At 41.8% G+C, this 12,966-nt stretch overlaps 1 protein-coding gene and 1 pseudogene across 1 annotated transcript; one reads left to right on the forward strand and one right to left on the reverse strand.

The window, feature by feature from the left end:
• The first annotated feature begins 511 nt into the window (after positions 1-511).
• LOC124528434 (putative olfactory receptor 2B8) lies at positions 512-1,456 on the forward strand. Its single transcript, XM_047102056.1, has one exon. The coding sequence runs from the start codon at positions 512-514 to the stop codon at positions 1,454-1,456; it is 945 nt and encodes a 314-aa protein (XP_046958012.1).
• An 8,446-nt stretch (positions 1,457-9,902) lies between these two features.
• Positions 9,903-10,859, reverse strand: LOC124528430 (putative olfactory receptor 2B8; annotated as a pseudogene).
• Between the last annotated feature and the right edge of the window lie 2,107 nt (positions 10,860-12,966).

Genomic DNA, 12,966 nt, shown 5'->3' on the forward strand with positions numbered 1-12,966 from the left:
GGGGAGCGCGACGCACGTATTTCAATTCTTGATGGCAAACAAACATAGAGGGAAGGGACAGTGCAAATTTGCACCTTACTCAGAATGACTAGATTAATTTTTTTGAGAAACTACAGTTACCTTCAGTGTTCATGCATTCACGAAAAGACAGTGTCCCTGCTGGTCAAGAACCCAGGTTGTGGAGTCAGTCTGAAGCCTGGTGAGTGCCCCTGGGAAACTTACTGAACCTCCTTCACTCCCACTTCACTCATCTAGTCAACACAGATCAGGAACGTGCCAACCTCAGAAGTCATTGGGAGGCAGTGCACCCACGTCTAGGGCAGTGCCTGAAACACAGAAGATGCTCCCGTTCAGGGGCTGTTTATCACCCCATCGCTCCCCAACAAGGAAGGGTGTGTGCAAACTCTCAGGCCTCCACTCAGACTCCACGCGCCCGCTCTGGGAAAACAGGGCTGGATTGAAGGTGTAAGAGAAAACAGGGGAGTCCTGCTAACTGTGCAGACTGAGTGCCATGGAAAGAGCGAATGGCAGCACCTCCTCAGGATTCCTCCTCCTGGGCTTCTCCGACAGGCCTCAGCTGGAGACGCCTCTCTTTGTGGTCATCCTGATGGGCTATGTCCTGAGCTGCATAGGCAATGGCACCATTATACTCCTGTCGCTGCGGGACCCTCGCCTGCACACCCCCATGTATTGCTTCCTCTCCAACCTCTCTTTCATGGACCTGTGTCTGACCACCTGCACCGTCCCTCAGACTCTGGCCAACCTCAAGGGGCGGGACAAGACCATCACCTATGGCGGCTGCGTGACCCAGCTCCTCATCGCCCTGGGGCTCGGGGGCGTGGAGTGTGTGCTCTTGTCGGTCATGGCCTATGACCGCTACGCCGCCGTGTGCCGCCCACTGCACTACCTGATCATCATGCACCCGCAGCTCTGCCTGCGCCTGGTGCTAACTGCTTGGCTCACAGGGTTCGGCAGCTCGGTGCTACAGACGGCCCTGACCATGACCCTGCCCCTGTGCGGGAGAAACCGGGTGGACCATTTCTTCTGTGAAGTGCCGGTGATGCTCAAGCTGGCCTGTGCTGACACCTCCATCATCGAAGCTGAAGTCTTCGCGGTCAGTGTCTTCTTCCTCGTGGTGCCTCTGTCGCTCATCTTAGTGTCCTACGGCCACATCACCAGGGCCGTCCTGAAGATCAAATCGGCCCAGGGCAGGCGGAAGGCCTTCGGAACCTGCGGTTCCCACCTGATGGTGGTGGTCATCTTCTTTGGCACACTCATCTCCATGTACCTCCAGCCTCCCTCCAGCTACTCGCAGGATGTCAACAAAAGCATTGCGCTCTTCTACACTCTGGTGACTCCCCTACTGAATCCCCTCATTTACACTCTGAGGAACAAGGAGGTCAAGGGGGCGCTGAGGAGACTGGTGAGAGGAACCACAGGCTCCAGAGGGAGCTAATACAGGGTTTGCAGATTCTGGGTGACTACAACCCGGTTGTCACTGAAGTCAACAAATCCTTATAAAGCACCTCCTCTGTTTAGGGCATTGTTCCACTGATTTCGACTGTGATCAGCAATCACAACACTCAGCCCTGTCTCCATGGAGCTCAATATTCTAGTGGGGAGAATATGGGTTCAATAAAAGAATCTAAAAATAACTATGATGTATCCTCCTTTGGAATGTATACAATAATGAGAATCAACAAATACTAGCTACATACATCAGCATGAATGCCTCTTGCAAACACACCGCTGAGTGAAGGAAGCCAGCTGCAAAACAGTTCATACTGTTCGAATTGAATGGTATAAAATTTACTTTGAATTCATGTGAAATTCAGAAGCAGGCACAATGAATCTGTGGTATTGGAAGCCAGAATGGTGGTTGCCCAGAAGAGTCACTACTGGAAGGAGAAGTGGGGGAGGAGAATTCGGGGCTCTGCTTATATTCTGATGATGGATCTGAGCGCGGTTGATAGAAAGTGTACAACATGGGAAATGTCATCAGACTTTACCCTGAAGCTACTTCCACTCTCGTGTGCATGATGTACTTCGAATCACTTAATTTTAATCAGTTTGAAGCAAGCCTGATATGATCAGAATACTATGATACTAAATAATCCCATAAAGATTTGTGTTCCTTTCACACGTGATTGGCTTTGTGTTGCAAATGAGCTATGTTACTTCTTTCCGGTGTACTGAACCAGTAGACTATTAGTGCTTATGATCTAAATAATATTTAGTCTAGTAGAATGAACCTCACCTAACTTTCCTTCGAAGACCTCAATCCAAGATCATCTGTACAGTGAGTTCTGGTTCTCTTCTTCCTTCTAAGTTGATTTGCAATTGTTTTATGGTGTCCATTTCATTTATTTCAGCTCTGATCTTTGTGATTTCTTTCCTTCTGCCAACTTGGAGCTTATTTTGGTCTTTTCCTAGTTATTGGAGGAGTAAAGCTAGGTCATTGATTTAAGAATATTTTGTCTTACTGTAGTGCTTTAAATGCTGTAAACTTTCCCTTTAGCATTGCTTTAGCAGCATCCTATAATTTAGTACGTAGTGTTTTCTTTTCGTTTTTTCAAGATGTTTCTTGATTTCCCTTTGATGTCTTGTTTGACCCATTAGTTTCAGGGAGGTATGTTATTTAATTTTTACATCTTTGCAAAATTGAGCTTTCCTTTTTTTTTTTTTTTTTGGCTTTTCTTTGTTGTCGATGTTCATTTTCATCGGAGTGTGATCAAAAAAGACACTTGCAAGAGGGCAATTTTCCCCAATTTGCACAGACTTGTTCTATAAATTATCTTATGGTCTATCCTGCAGAATGCTCCTGGTGTGCTTGGTAAGAATATGCATTGCGTTGCTGTTGGATGAAAGTTCCATATATGTGTATTGAATGTTTTTAATTATGGCTCAAGTCCAATATTTCCTTGTTGACTTTCAGTCAGAATGATTTGTCCACTGTTAATATTAGAATATTGAAGTCCCTACTGTTATTATATAGTTGTCTATTTCTCTCTTCATAACTGTTAGCATTTGCCTAATACATTTGGGTGCTCCCATGTTGGTTGCCATATATTTACCCTTGTTATAACTTCTTGATGAATTGACCCCCTTATAAACTGAAGTTTTTATCCCTTGTTTTCATTTTTAGCTTAAAGCCTATTTTGTCTGATACAAATATAGTTACCTCTTCCCTCATAAATATTTATAAAACAGCTAGCACCAACCCTTCTCAAACTCTTCAAAGAAATTGAAGAGACAAGACACTCCCAAACACATTTCACAAGATTAGCATTAACCTTATGTAAAACACAGATAAATCATAGAAAAAAAGAAGGAAACCTATAGACCTGTATCTCTGCAAAATATAGATGCAAAATTTTTCAACAAAATATTGATAAATCGAATTCAGCAGCACATTTAAAGTTTCAAACACCATGATCAAGAGGGGTGTAGTAGGGATACAGGACAAACCAACATACACAAATCAGTCAATGCAATACATCACATGAGTAGAGTGGAATAAAAAACTTGTTTTTCCAAATAGATGCAGTAAGGCATTTGAGAAAACATGATATATTTTCATGGTAAACACTCTCAACAAATTAGCTGTAGATGGAATGTGCTTCAACATAAGAAAGGCCATTTATTTTTTTTTTTAATTTTTTTTTCAACGTTTATTTATTTTTGGGACAGAGAGAGACAGAGCATGAACGGGGGAGGGGCAGAGAGAGAGGGAGACACAGAATCAGAAACAGGCTCCAGGCTCCGAGCCATCAGCCCAGAGCCTGACACGGGGCTCGAACTCCCGGACCGCGAGATCGTGACCTGGCTGAAGTCGGACGCTTAACCGACTGCGCCACCCAGGCGCCCCAAGAAAGGCCATTTATGACAAACTCGTGGTAACATACTCAATGGCAAAAGGTTGAAAGCTTTTCCTCTAAGATCAGAACAAGACAAGGATGCCCACCCTCATTATTCTTACAGAAGATAGTACGGGAAGTCCAGTCATTTGCTGAAGAGACTCTCTTTTGTCTACTGGATATCTTTCCTGGTAGGTTGAAGATTAATAGGCCACTGATTTGTGGGTCCATTTCTGGATTCTCGAGTCTGGTCCATTGATCTATACGTCTGTGTTGGTGCCAGTACCATACTGTCTTAATGATTACAGCGTTGTAATACAGCTTGAAGTTTGGAATCGTGCTCCCTCCAGCTATAGGTATCTCTTTCAACATTACTTTGGCTATTTGGCATCTTTTCTGGTTTCACACATTTTGGAATTGTTTGTTCTAGCTCTGTGAAGAATGCTGGTGTAATTCTGATAGGGATAGCATTGAATGTGTAGATTGCTTTGGGTAGTAACTACAGTTTAACAGTATTTGCTCTAGTAATCCACAAGAATGGAATGTTTTTTCCATTTCTTTGTGTCTTCTGTAATTTCTTTCCTAAGCTTTCCATAGGTTTCAGTGGATTCAATAAAGCAGGAAAGAATATCCAGTGGAAAAAAAGACAGTCTCTTCAGCACATGGTGCTGGGAGAACTGGACAGTGACATGCAGAAGAATGAACCTGGACCACTTTCTTACACCATACACAAAAATAAACTCAAAATGGATGAAAGACCTAAATGTGAGACAGGAAACCATCAAAATGCTAGAGGAGAAAACAGACAACAACCTCTTTAACCTAGGCTGCAGCAACTTCTTACTAGACATGTCTCTAGAAGCAAGGGAAACAAAAGTAAATATGAACTATTGGGACCTCATCAAGATAAAAAGCCTCTGCACAGCGAAGGAAAAAAAAATCAACAAATCTAAAAGGCAACCAATGGAATGGGTGGAGGTATTTGCAAACAACATACGAGATAAAGGGTTAGTATCCAAAATCTATAAAGAACTTGTCAAATTCAACACCTAAAAATCAAGTCATCCAGCTAAGAAATGGGCAAAAGACATGAACAGACACTTCTCAAAAAAAAAGACACAGATGGCTAAAAGACACATGTGATATGCTCATTGTCTGGGAAATACAAATGAAAACCACAATGAGACACCACCTCACACCTGTCAGAGTGGCTAAAATGAACAAGTCAGGAAACAACAGATGTTGGCAAGGATGTGGAGAAAAGGGAACCCTCTTGCACTGCTGGTGCAAATGAAAACTGTTGTACCCACTCTGGAAAACACTGTGGAGATTTCTCAAAAAATTAGGAATAGAATTACCCTATGATCCAGTAATAGCACTACTAGGAATTTATCCACAGGATGAAAGTGTGTTAATTTGTAGGGGCATATGTACCCCAATGTTTATAGCAGTGCTATCAACAATAGCCAATTTATGGAAACAGCCCAAATGGCCATAAACATTTGCATGAAGTAAGAAGATGAATGAATGGATAAAGAAACTGTGGTGCTTACACCTGTCAGAATGGCTAACATTAACAACTCAGGCAAAAACAGATGTTGGCCAGGAGGCGGAGAAAGCGGAACTCTTTTGCATTATTGGTGGCAATGCAAGCTGGTGCAGCCACTCTGGAAAACAGTAAGGAGGTTCCAAAAAAAACTAAAAATAGAACTACCCTATGACCCAGCAATTGCACTACTAGGCATTTATCCACAGGATACAGGTGTGCTGTTTCGAAGGGACACATGCACCCCCAGGTTTAGAGCAGCACTATCAACAATAGCCAAAGTATGGAAAGGTCCCTAATGTCCATCGATGGATGAATGGGTAAAGAAAATGTGGTATATATTACCACATCCTCCATATACAATGGAGTATCACTTGGCAATCAAAAGGAATGAAATATTGCCATTTGCAACTACATGGATTTAACTGGAGGGTATTATGCTAAGTGAAATAAATCAGTCAAGAAAGACAAAAATCATATGATTTCACTCATATGAGGACTTTAAGAGACAAAGCAGATGAACATAAGGGAAGGTAAACAAAAATAATATAAAAACGGGGGGGACAAAATAGATAAGACTCATAAATATGGAAAACAAACTGAGGGTTGCTGGAGGGGTTGTGGGAGGGAGGATGGGCTAAATGGGTAAGGGGCATTAAGGAATCTACTCCTGAAATCATTGTTTCACTATATGCTAACTAGTTTGGATGTAAAGTTAAAAAAAATTAAATTAAAAAAAAAGCAACTGTGATACACACACACACACACACACACACACATACACACACACACACACAAAATGGAATAGTACTCAGCAATAAAAAGAATTAAGTCTTGCGATTTCCAAAAACGTGAAAAGATTTTTTTCATCCCACATTCACAATAGCATCAAAAACGATAAAATACGTAGGTTTAAATTTAACCAAGGAGGCAAAATATCTCTACATTTAAAACTGCATAAGTTGATGGAACAAATTGAAGAGAATTAAGATATCCTGTGTTCATGAATTGGGCATTGAGGAGGGCACTTGTTGGGATGAGCACTGGGTGTTGCAATGTAAGCGATGAATCATGGGAATCTACCCCTGAAACCAAGAGCACACTGTATACACTGTATGTTAGCCAACTTGACAATAAATTATATTTAAAAATATTAAGATTGAAAAATTTTCACAGTATTCAAAATCATCTCTAGATTCAATGCATTCCCTATCAAAATTTGAATGGCATATTTCACAGATAGAATAAGAAACAATCCTGAAATGTGTATGGAGCCACAAAAGTCCCAATTGCCAAAGCCATTCCAACAAAGAAGAACAAAGCTGCAGGCAGCCGACTTCCTGATTCAAACTGTATTATAAATATCTAGGAATCAAAACAGCATGTTACTAGATCAAGAAACGGACACATACACCAAAGGAACACAATTAAGAGCACAGAAATAAACCCATCCACATACGGACAACTAATATTTGAGAAAGAGTCAAGAATTTTCACGGTGACTTCTAAATTTCTTAGCTTATTGTGTCTATAGGGGTATAGTTTGTTCCATGGAGCTCTTGAATGGTACCAGATTCTACCAACAGCCATTGCTCCCTCCACCTCCTGGAAAGAGTTTTTTTTTCTCCATTCAAGTGATCAGCAGGGATACTGTTACCACATACACTAGGATGTATTTGTATTTCAGAACATATTGGAAATACATCGTGTATGAGCCTGGCACTTCTAAGTAGGATAAGCTCAAGGAAACATAATTTCTTGTAGTAATCATCTTCACAAAAGGGTTCAGAGATTGGCCTACAGTTGATTGGATATGGAGCACATTTTGTGCACGAGCATGTCCGTGGGTGTATGTGTTTAATAATATATTAATATATATATTGCTTCTACCTAAATGCAAACGAAAATGTAACACGTTGTGGCAGACTGTGAGGAGACTCATTCTGCGGGAATAGAGGTGGTTTTTCTAAGAGGGAGGGTGAAACCTGGGAGAGGCTGATTTCAAGCTGGAAAGAACACATTCTTAGCCAACCTGCTTCCTTTAAACACATTAAAACCGAGTTCTCACTTGAGATAAGTTACTAAAGAAGCTCTCCAAAGAGAATCTTGCAAACTATTTCATGTTTCCAAGTGCTTGAAATGACGACTTACAAATGTGAGAAAGCATTATGTGTGACCTGCTACCACAGATTCGGGGGGACGGGGCCCTGTCAAAGGCTTTGACCACTGATCAAGACAGGCCATTGATCATGGAGATCCCAAATAACCCAATCAGTAGAAACGTCCACGATGCTTCTCTGAGACTCAACACACAAGTACAAAAACTGAACACCCTCATCCTGAAAAGGGGTTGAAACCATTCTCAGAAATGGTTCAGGAAACAGAAGAACTTACACTTCCTAGAGATCTCGTAGATTTCATTCCCTCCAGTGGTTAAAATAAATCCCCCCAACAATGTAAATGAATAGAATTAAATTTTTTAAATGGAGCCAGTGTGGGAACCCAGGGAGGCCCCCCAACGTGGACCTCAACAACATATTGATCACCGTGAATAGAAGCTACTGGGGAAAGAGCAGGTGGGAGGACATCACACCCTCCTCTGTCCCCCTGGAAGCAGGAAATATCTCCCAAATGAAAGTCTCCTCCCAGGTCTGAGAAGTAAAAACAACCAGTTATCACCACAGGTAGGGACCTTAGAACTGAGAAGGCTGTAGAAATAAACCTGCTAGTTTTTACTAACCCACTACCTCAGCCCACATTCCACTTCGCATTCCCTGCTAACTGCAGCTCCAAACACTGGTTTTCTTTCTCCTGTCAATTCCATGCTCATCTATTGTCTCTCTGTAAACAGGGTAAAAACCACCTGGTTGTTCATTTCTTTGGGTCTTAATGTCCAGATTGGGCCTCCGTGTGGTGGTAATAAAACTTTGGCCGTTTTCTCCTGTTACTCTGTCTCATGTCAACTTAATTCCAAAACAGCAGGAAGGGCCATGGGGAAAGAAGGAAATGTCTCCTCCCAGAAGCCAGTGTCCTGTCTCTGAGGCCACCTAGAGGAGCCCTTCCCCTGACCCCACTGATCTCCAGGAATTCACCCTCTCCTTTCTGCATTGACACCCAGCCCCCCTTGTCCCTGCAAACCACATGTCTACACACGGTGGTTCCCAGTCTGCACCAGCACGGCTCAAACATGACACAACACCACAGCAGTGAAAGAGAGCTCTCACCCGTGTCACAAAACAAGCATCCAAAAAGCAGTCACCTGCAAAGGTGGGGTTGCCAGTGGTCTGTGACCTGTTCCTGCCTCCTCCATGAGCCTGGTCAGAGTGGGACTCTGGCAAACAGTAGTGGCAAAATATGCAGACTAGGAGGTACAGGAGGGACTTACAGGGGTGATTGCACTCTGATGACTGATCCAGGAGTGAGTTTAGCAGGATGCAGAGGGCGTGTCCAGAGTGCAGTCACCTACACTGCACACCCTGCCGTTATGGTAACATGTGACAATTCTAAGGCCAGGACAGGGCTACGAAGGTAGGGATGCATGAACTGAGAATGTCCCTTCCCTTCTCTGGGCTCACTGGTGCCACAATGGATGGCCTGGGGGAGGGGTTAAAAAGGTGATGGAGATTAAAGAGAGCACCTGTGATGATGGAAATGTTGAATCACTATATTGCACAGGAAAGTACTATAAAGTACTTTATAAAGTACCGTTAAAGTATAAAGTAATATAATATAATGCTGTAAGTTAACTCTAATGGAATGACAATAAAAATTAAATTATTTTTAAATTATTTTTATTTTTACAATACATAAATTATATTTATTTTAATTATTAAATTATTAAAAATTAAATTATTTTTAATTAAAAATAAAATAATAAATATTAATTTCAAACAAGAACACTTGAAAAACAATTGGGTTCAAAACGAAAACAGTGTCAGAATGGCAACAATACACCACAGAATGATATGTGACCAGCTTTATCAGGATGGATGTTTGCAAGCTTTCTCTCAGCTAAAGTTTGTTTTTCCTACAGTTGCCCTCCTACTTCTGGGAAAAAGCTGTGACCCAGTGAGGCTCCAAATGTTGTAATAGAGCCGTGATCAAATTGCAAGAATAAGCAATAGGCTCCAGCAATTGCTGGAGAATGCTACAATATTTATTATAGTGTACTGGTGGTTTCCATTCTTATTTTGCTATGTTTTTAGGGTGTGTGTGTCATTGTCCTTTGCAATTAGAAATGTAATAGTGTTCCCAAATGAGGGTGAAATAGGAAAATCCTTTGTAACTTTTTAAAATATTAATATGATGCAGATGGCATTGGAATACTAAATCAGCATCTCTGGAGGCTGTAATGCATGCATGAACTTAGAGTTTGAGCACCCACTTGCATAAAAGAATGAATTAAGGAATTTCCCTTGAGAGTTATCAGGGGAAATATGGAGGACACAAAAACCTGAAAGACCCTGGCATTCAAAGTCTTCTGTCAAATGGTCTTCCCCTCAGTCATCTAGGGTCATATCCCTACAGAACACTTTCTTCATTGCTCCAATCATATCCCTATTCCTCAGAGTATATATGACAGGGTTGACCATGGGGGTGACAATGGTGTAGAAGAGAGAAATGAACTTGCCCTGATCCTGGGAGTAGTTGCTGCTGGGCTGAAGGTAAATGTAGATGCCTGTGCCGTAGAACAGGGAGACCACTGTGAGGTGGGACCCACATGTCCCAAACGCTTTCCTCTGTCCAGCAGCTGACTTTATTCTTAACACTGCCCTGACGATTCGACCATAGGACAACGTGATTAATGCCACAGGTATGAGAAGAATGATCACACTGACAAAGAAGAGCTCAGACTCATTCACAGTGGTGTCAACACAGGCAAGCTTGAGCAGTGGGGGGATCTCACAAAAGAAGTGATCTATTTTCTTTCTCCCACAAAGTGGTACAAAGAAGGTGAGCACCGTCTGCAACGAGGAGTTGGCAAAACCAATGAACCACGATGCAGAAGCCATCAGGGCACAGAGACGGGGGTGCATGATCACTGTGTAGTGCAGGGGCCTGCAGACGGCTGCGTAGCGGTCAAATGCCATCACCCCTAACAGAATGCATTCTGTGCATCCCAACCCTAGAGAGACGAACAGCTGAGCTACACAGCCAGCGAAGGAGATGGACTTGTCTGGTCCCCTGAGATGAACCAGCAGCTGAGGAACAGTGCTGGTCGTGTAACACAGGTCCAGAAAGCTTAGGTTGGACAGGAAAAAGTACATGGGAGTCTGCAGGTGTGGGTCCAGGCGGGACAACGCAATGATGCTTGTGTTTCCCAGCAGGGTGAGCAGATAGAAGATGAGAAGAACCACAAAGAGGACTCGCTCCAGCTGAGGCCGGTCAGAGAAACCCAGCAGGATAAAGCCCGTGAAAGAACTTCCATTTTTCGGGTCCATCCTTTCTTACCACATGTTTCCTGTCAACAGCAAGTATTTAGCCATTTTTTTTTTAATTTTTTTTTTCAACGTTTATTTATTTTTGGGACAGAGAGAGACAGAGCATGAACGGGGGAGGGGAAGAGAGAGAGGGAGACACAGAATCGGAAACAGGCTCCAGGCTCCGAGCCATCAGCCCAGAGCCCGACGCGGGGCTCGAACTCCCGGACCGCGAGATCGTGACCTGGCTGAAGTCGGACGCTTAACCGACTGCGCCACCCAGGCGCCCCTGTATTTAGCCATTTTTAAGAGAATCTTCAAAAAGGAAAAAAAGGTGGCAGGGGGTTGAATCGATCATATGAAAACACACGGTCATGGACTTTATCAGTAATAATTTGAATAATGATATACTCATGGAAATTGACATAGCTTATACCAATACAGTTCACATTATAATAAAAAGTAAATCATTACTATTTAATGTGAGAAAAATCAAATTATGGACCTTGTGTTTGCATCAGTCATCGGAATATAAGGGTCTTTCAGTCCACACTTACTATAACTTAAAGTACTATAAAAATATATGTATGTTGCAGATTTAAGTTATGTAAAAATGTATAAGGGAGAAGGAGAGATGTTATTATAAACATGTGTCTCATGATTCTAGACAACTGGATTTGCACACACCACACATGCATTAAAATATAATATGGTGACACCTGAGTGTCTCAGTGGGTAAGCACCCGACTCCTGGTTTCAGCTGGGGCCATGACCTCATGCGTCGTGGGTTCAAGCCCTGTGTTGGACTCTTCACTGACAGCACTGAGCCTTCCTGGGATTCCGTGTCTCTCCCTCTCACTCTGCACCTCCCCTGCTCCCTCATTGTCTCTCTCTCAAAATACATAAATACACATTTAAAAATACATGTATATATATCACCACTTACTGTGGAAAAAACATGCCGATATAGGAACTTATGACCTAGGATGTACTTATGTGAAGAAGTGAATTACATTCAAAATGTCACGACTATTTCTACATAACCATTTTGGGAGTATTGCCTCTCTAGCTAATGTATTATATTTGGGAAAGCCACATAGGTTTTTTTTTGTACGTAGTAAAACAAACACTCAATCTGAGAGAACCCAAGAACAGTACCGTTCAATTACATTGCTTAACTTTGGCCTGAAACGTGCTTCAAATTTTCATACCAATTTAACAGGAACTCTGAAAATTCATTGGCCATGCAGAGCCAGCTGGAATCTGAACTCTAAAATCCATTGAGCAACACTTACTCTTCCTTCTGCAGATTTCCGTCTCACACGTTACCCATTAAATTTCATAAAAATCCTGAAAGAGGTAGGATTATTCCTTATCGACATCCTAATCAGAATAAACATTTTAAAAGTTTACCCAACCATGTAAGTATGTACAACCTGTAATGTTTTACATCACTCCCATGATAAAATAAATAAAGAGATAAACACACAGAGATAAAAACAGATACATTCTCAAAGCAATGATGGGTCAAAGAAGTATAATGCAAAACTTATAGCAGTATAAGGAAAGACATAAAGAAACCAATATTTTGGTATTATACAAAATCTCAGACATCTGTCCACATTACGTCAATGATCACCTTTCTGGGAGCTACCTTGCAGAGTTAGTGACACTGGACCAAACACATTGCCCCAGGTTCGAGGCTGGGTGATGACCATTTTCTACCCATGCTTACTACTGAAGAAGATGAATAGTTATACACTGACCAAAGAGGCATCAGAAACTGAGTCCTTCAGTTGTATCATATTCAAATGGTTGGGCATACCATGCATTTTTAATTCTTCTAAGACTTTACAATCTGAATCAGGTTTGGGGGAGGACCCATTGATGTGTGAAAGAAACAGGTACAAAACGGGCATGAAGTATTCATAATATTTGAAGAGATGATACGGTATTTCACACTATTTTATACCTCCTTTGATTTCATATAAACATATAATCAGTGATCTCCACATAAAAAATCTGTGCAGAAAAATTTTCTTAATAGAAATAATTATACAGTTATTTGTGACAGGCTAAGTGTGCAACAACAGGATGTGTTCTCTAACACCTGCTCAGAAGAACAAATAACAAACCATGCTTG

Source organism: Lynx rufus, unplaced genomic scaffold (genome assembly GCF_022079265.1).
Source record: "Lynx rufus isolate CCGP_SWC_20201006 ecotype Redwood Valley unplaced genomic scaffold, mLynRuf1.p SCAF_6, whole genome shotgun sequence".
NCBI classification, from domain to species: Eukaryota; Metazoa; Chordata; class Mammalia; order Carnivora; family Felidae; genus Lynx; species Lynx rufus.

Coding starts and splice junctions, on each gene's coding strand:
- LOC124528434 (XM_047102056.1), top strand. CDS start 512: ATGGAAAGAGCGAATGGCAGCACCTCCTCAGGATTCCTCCTCCTGGGC.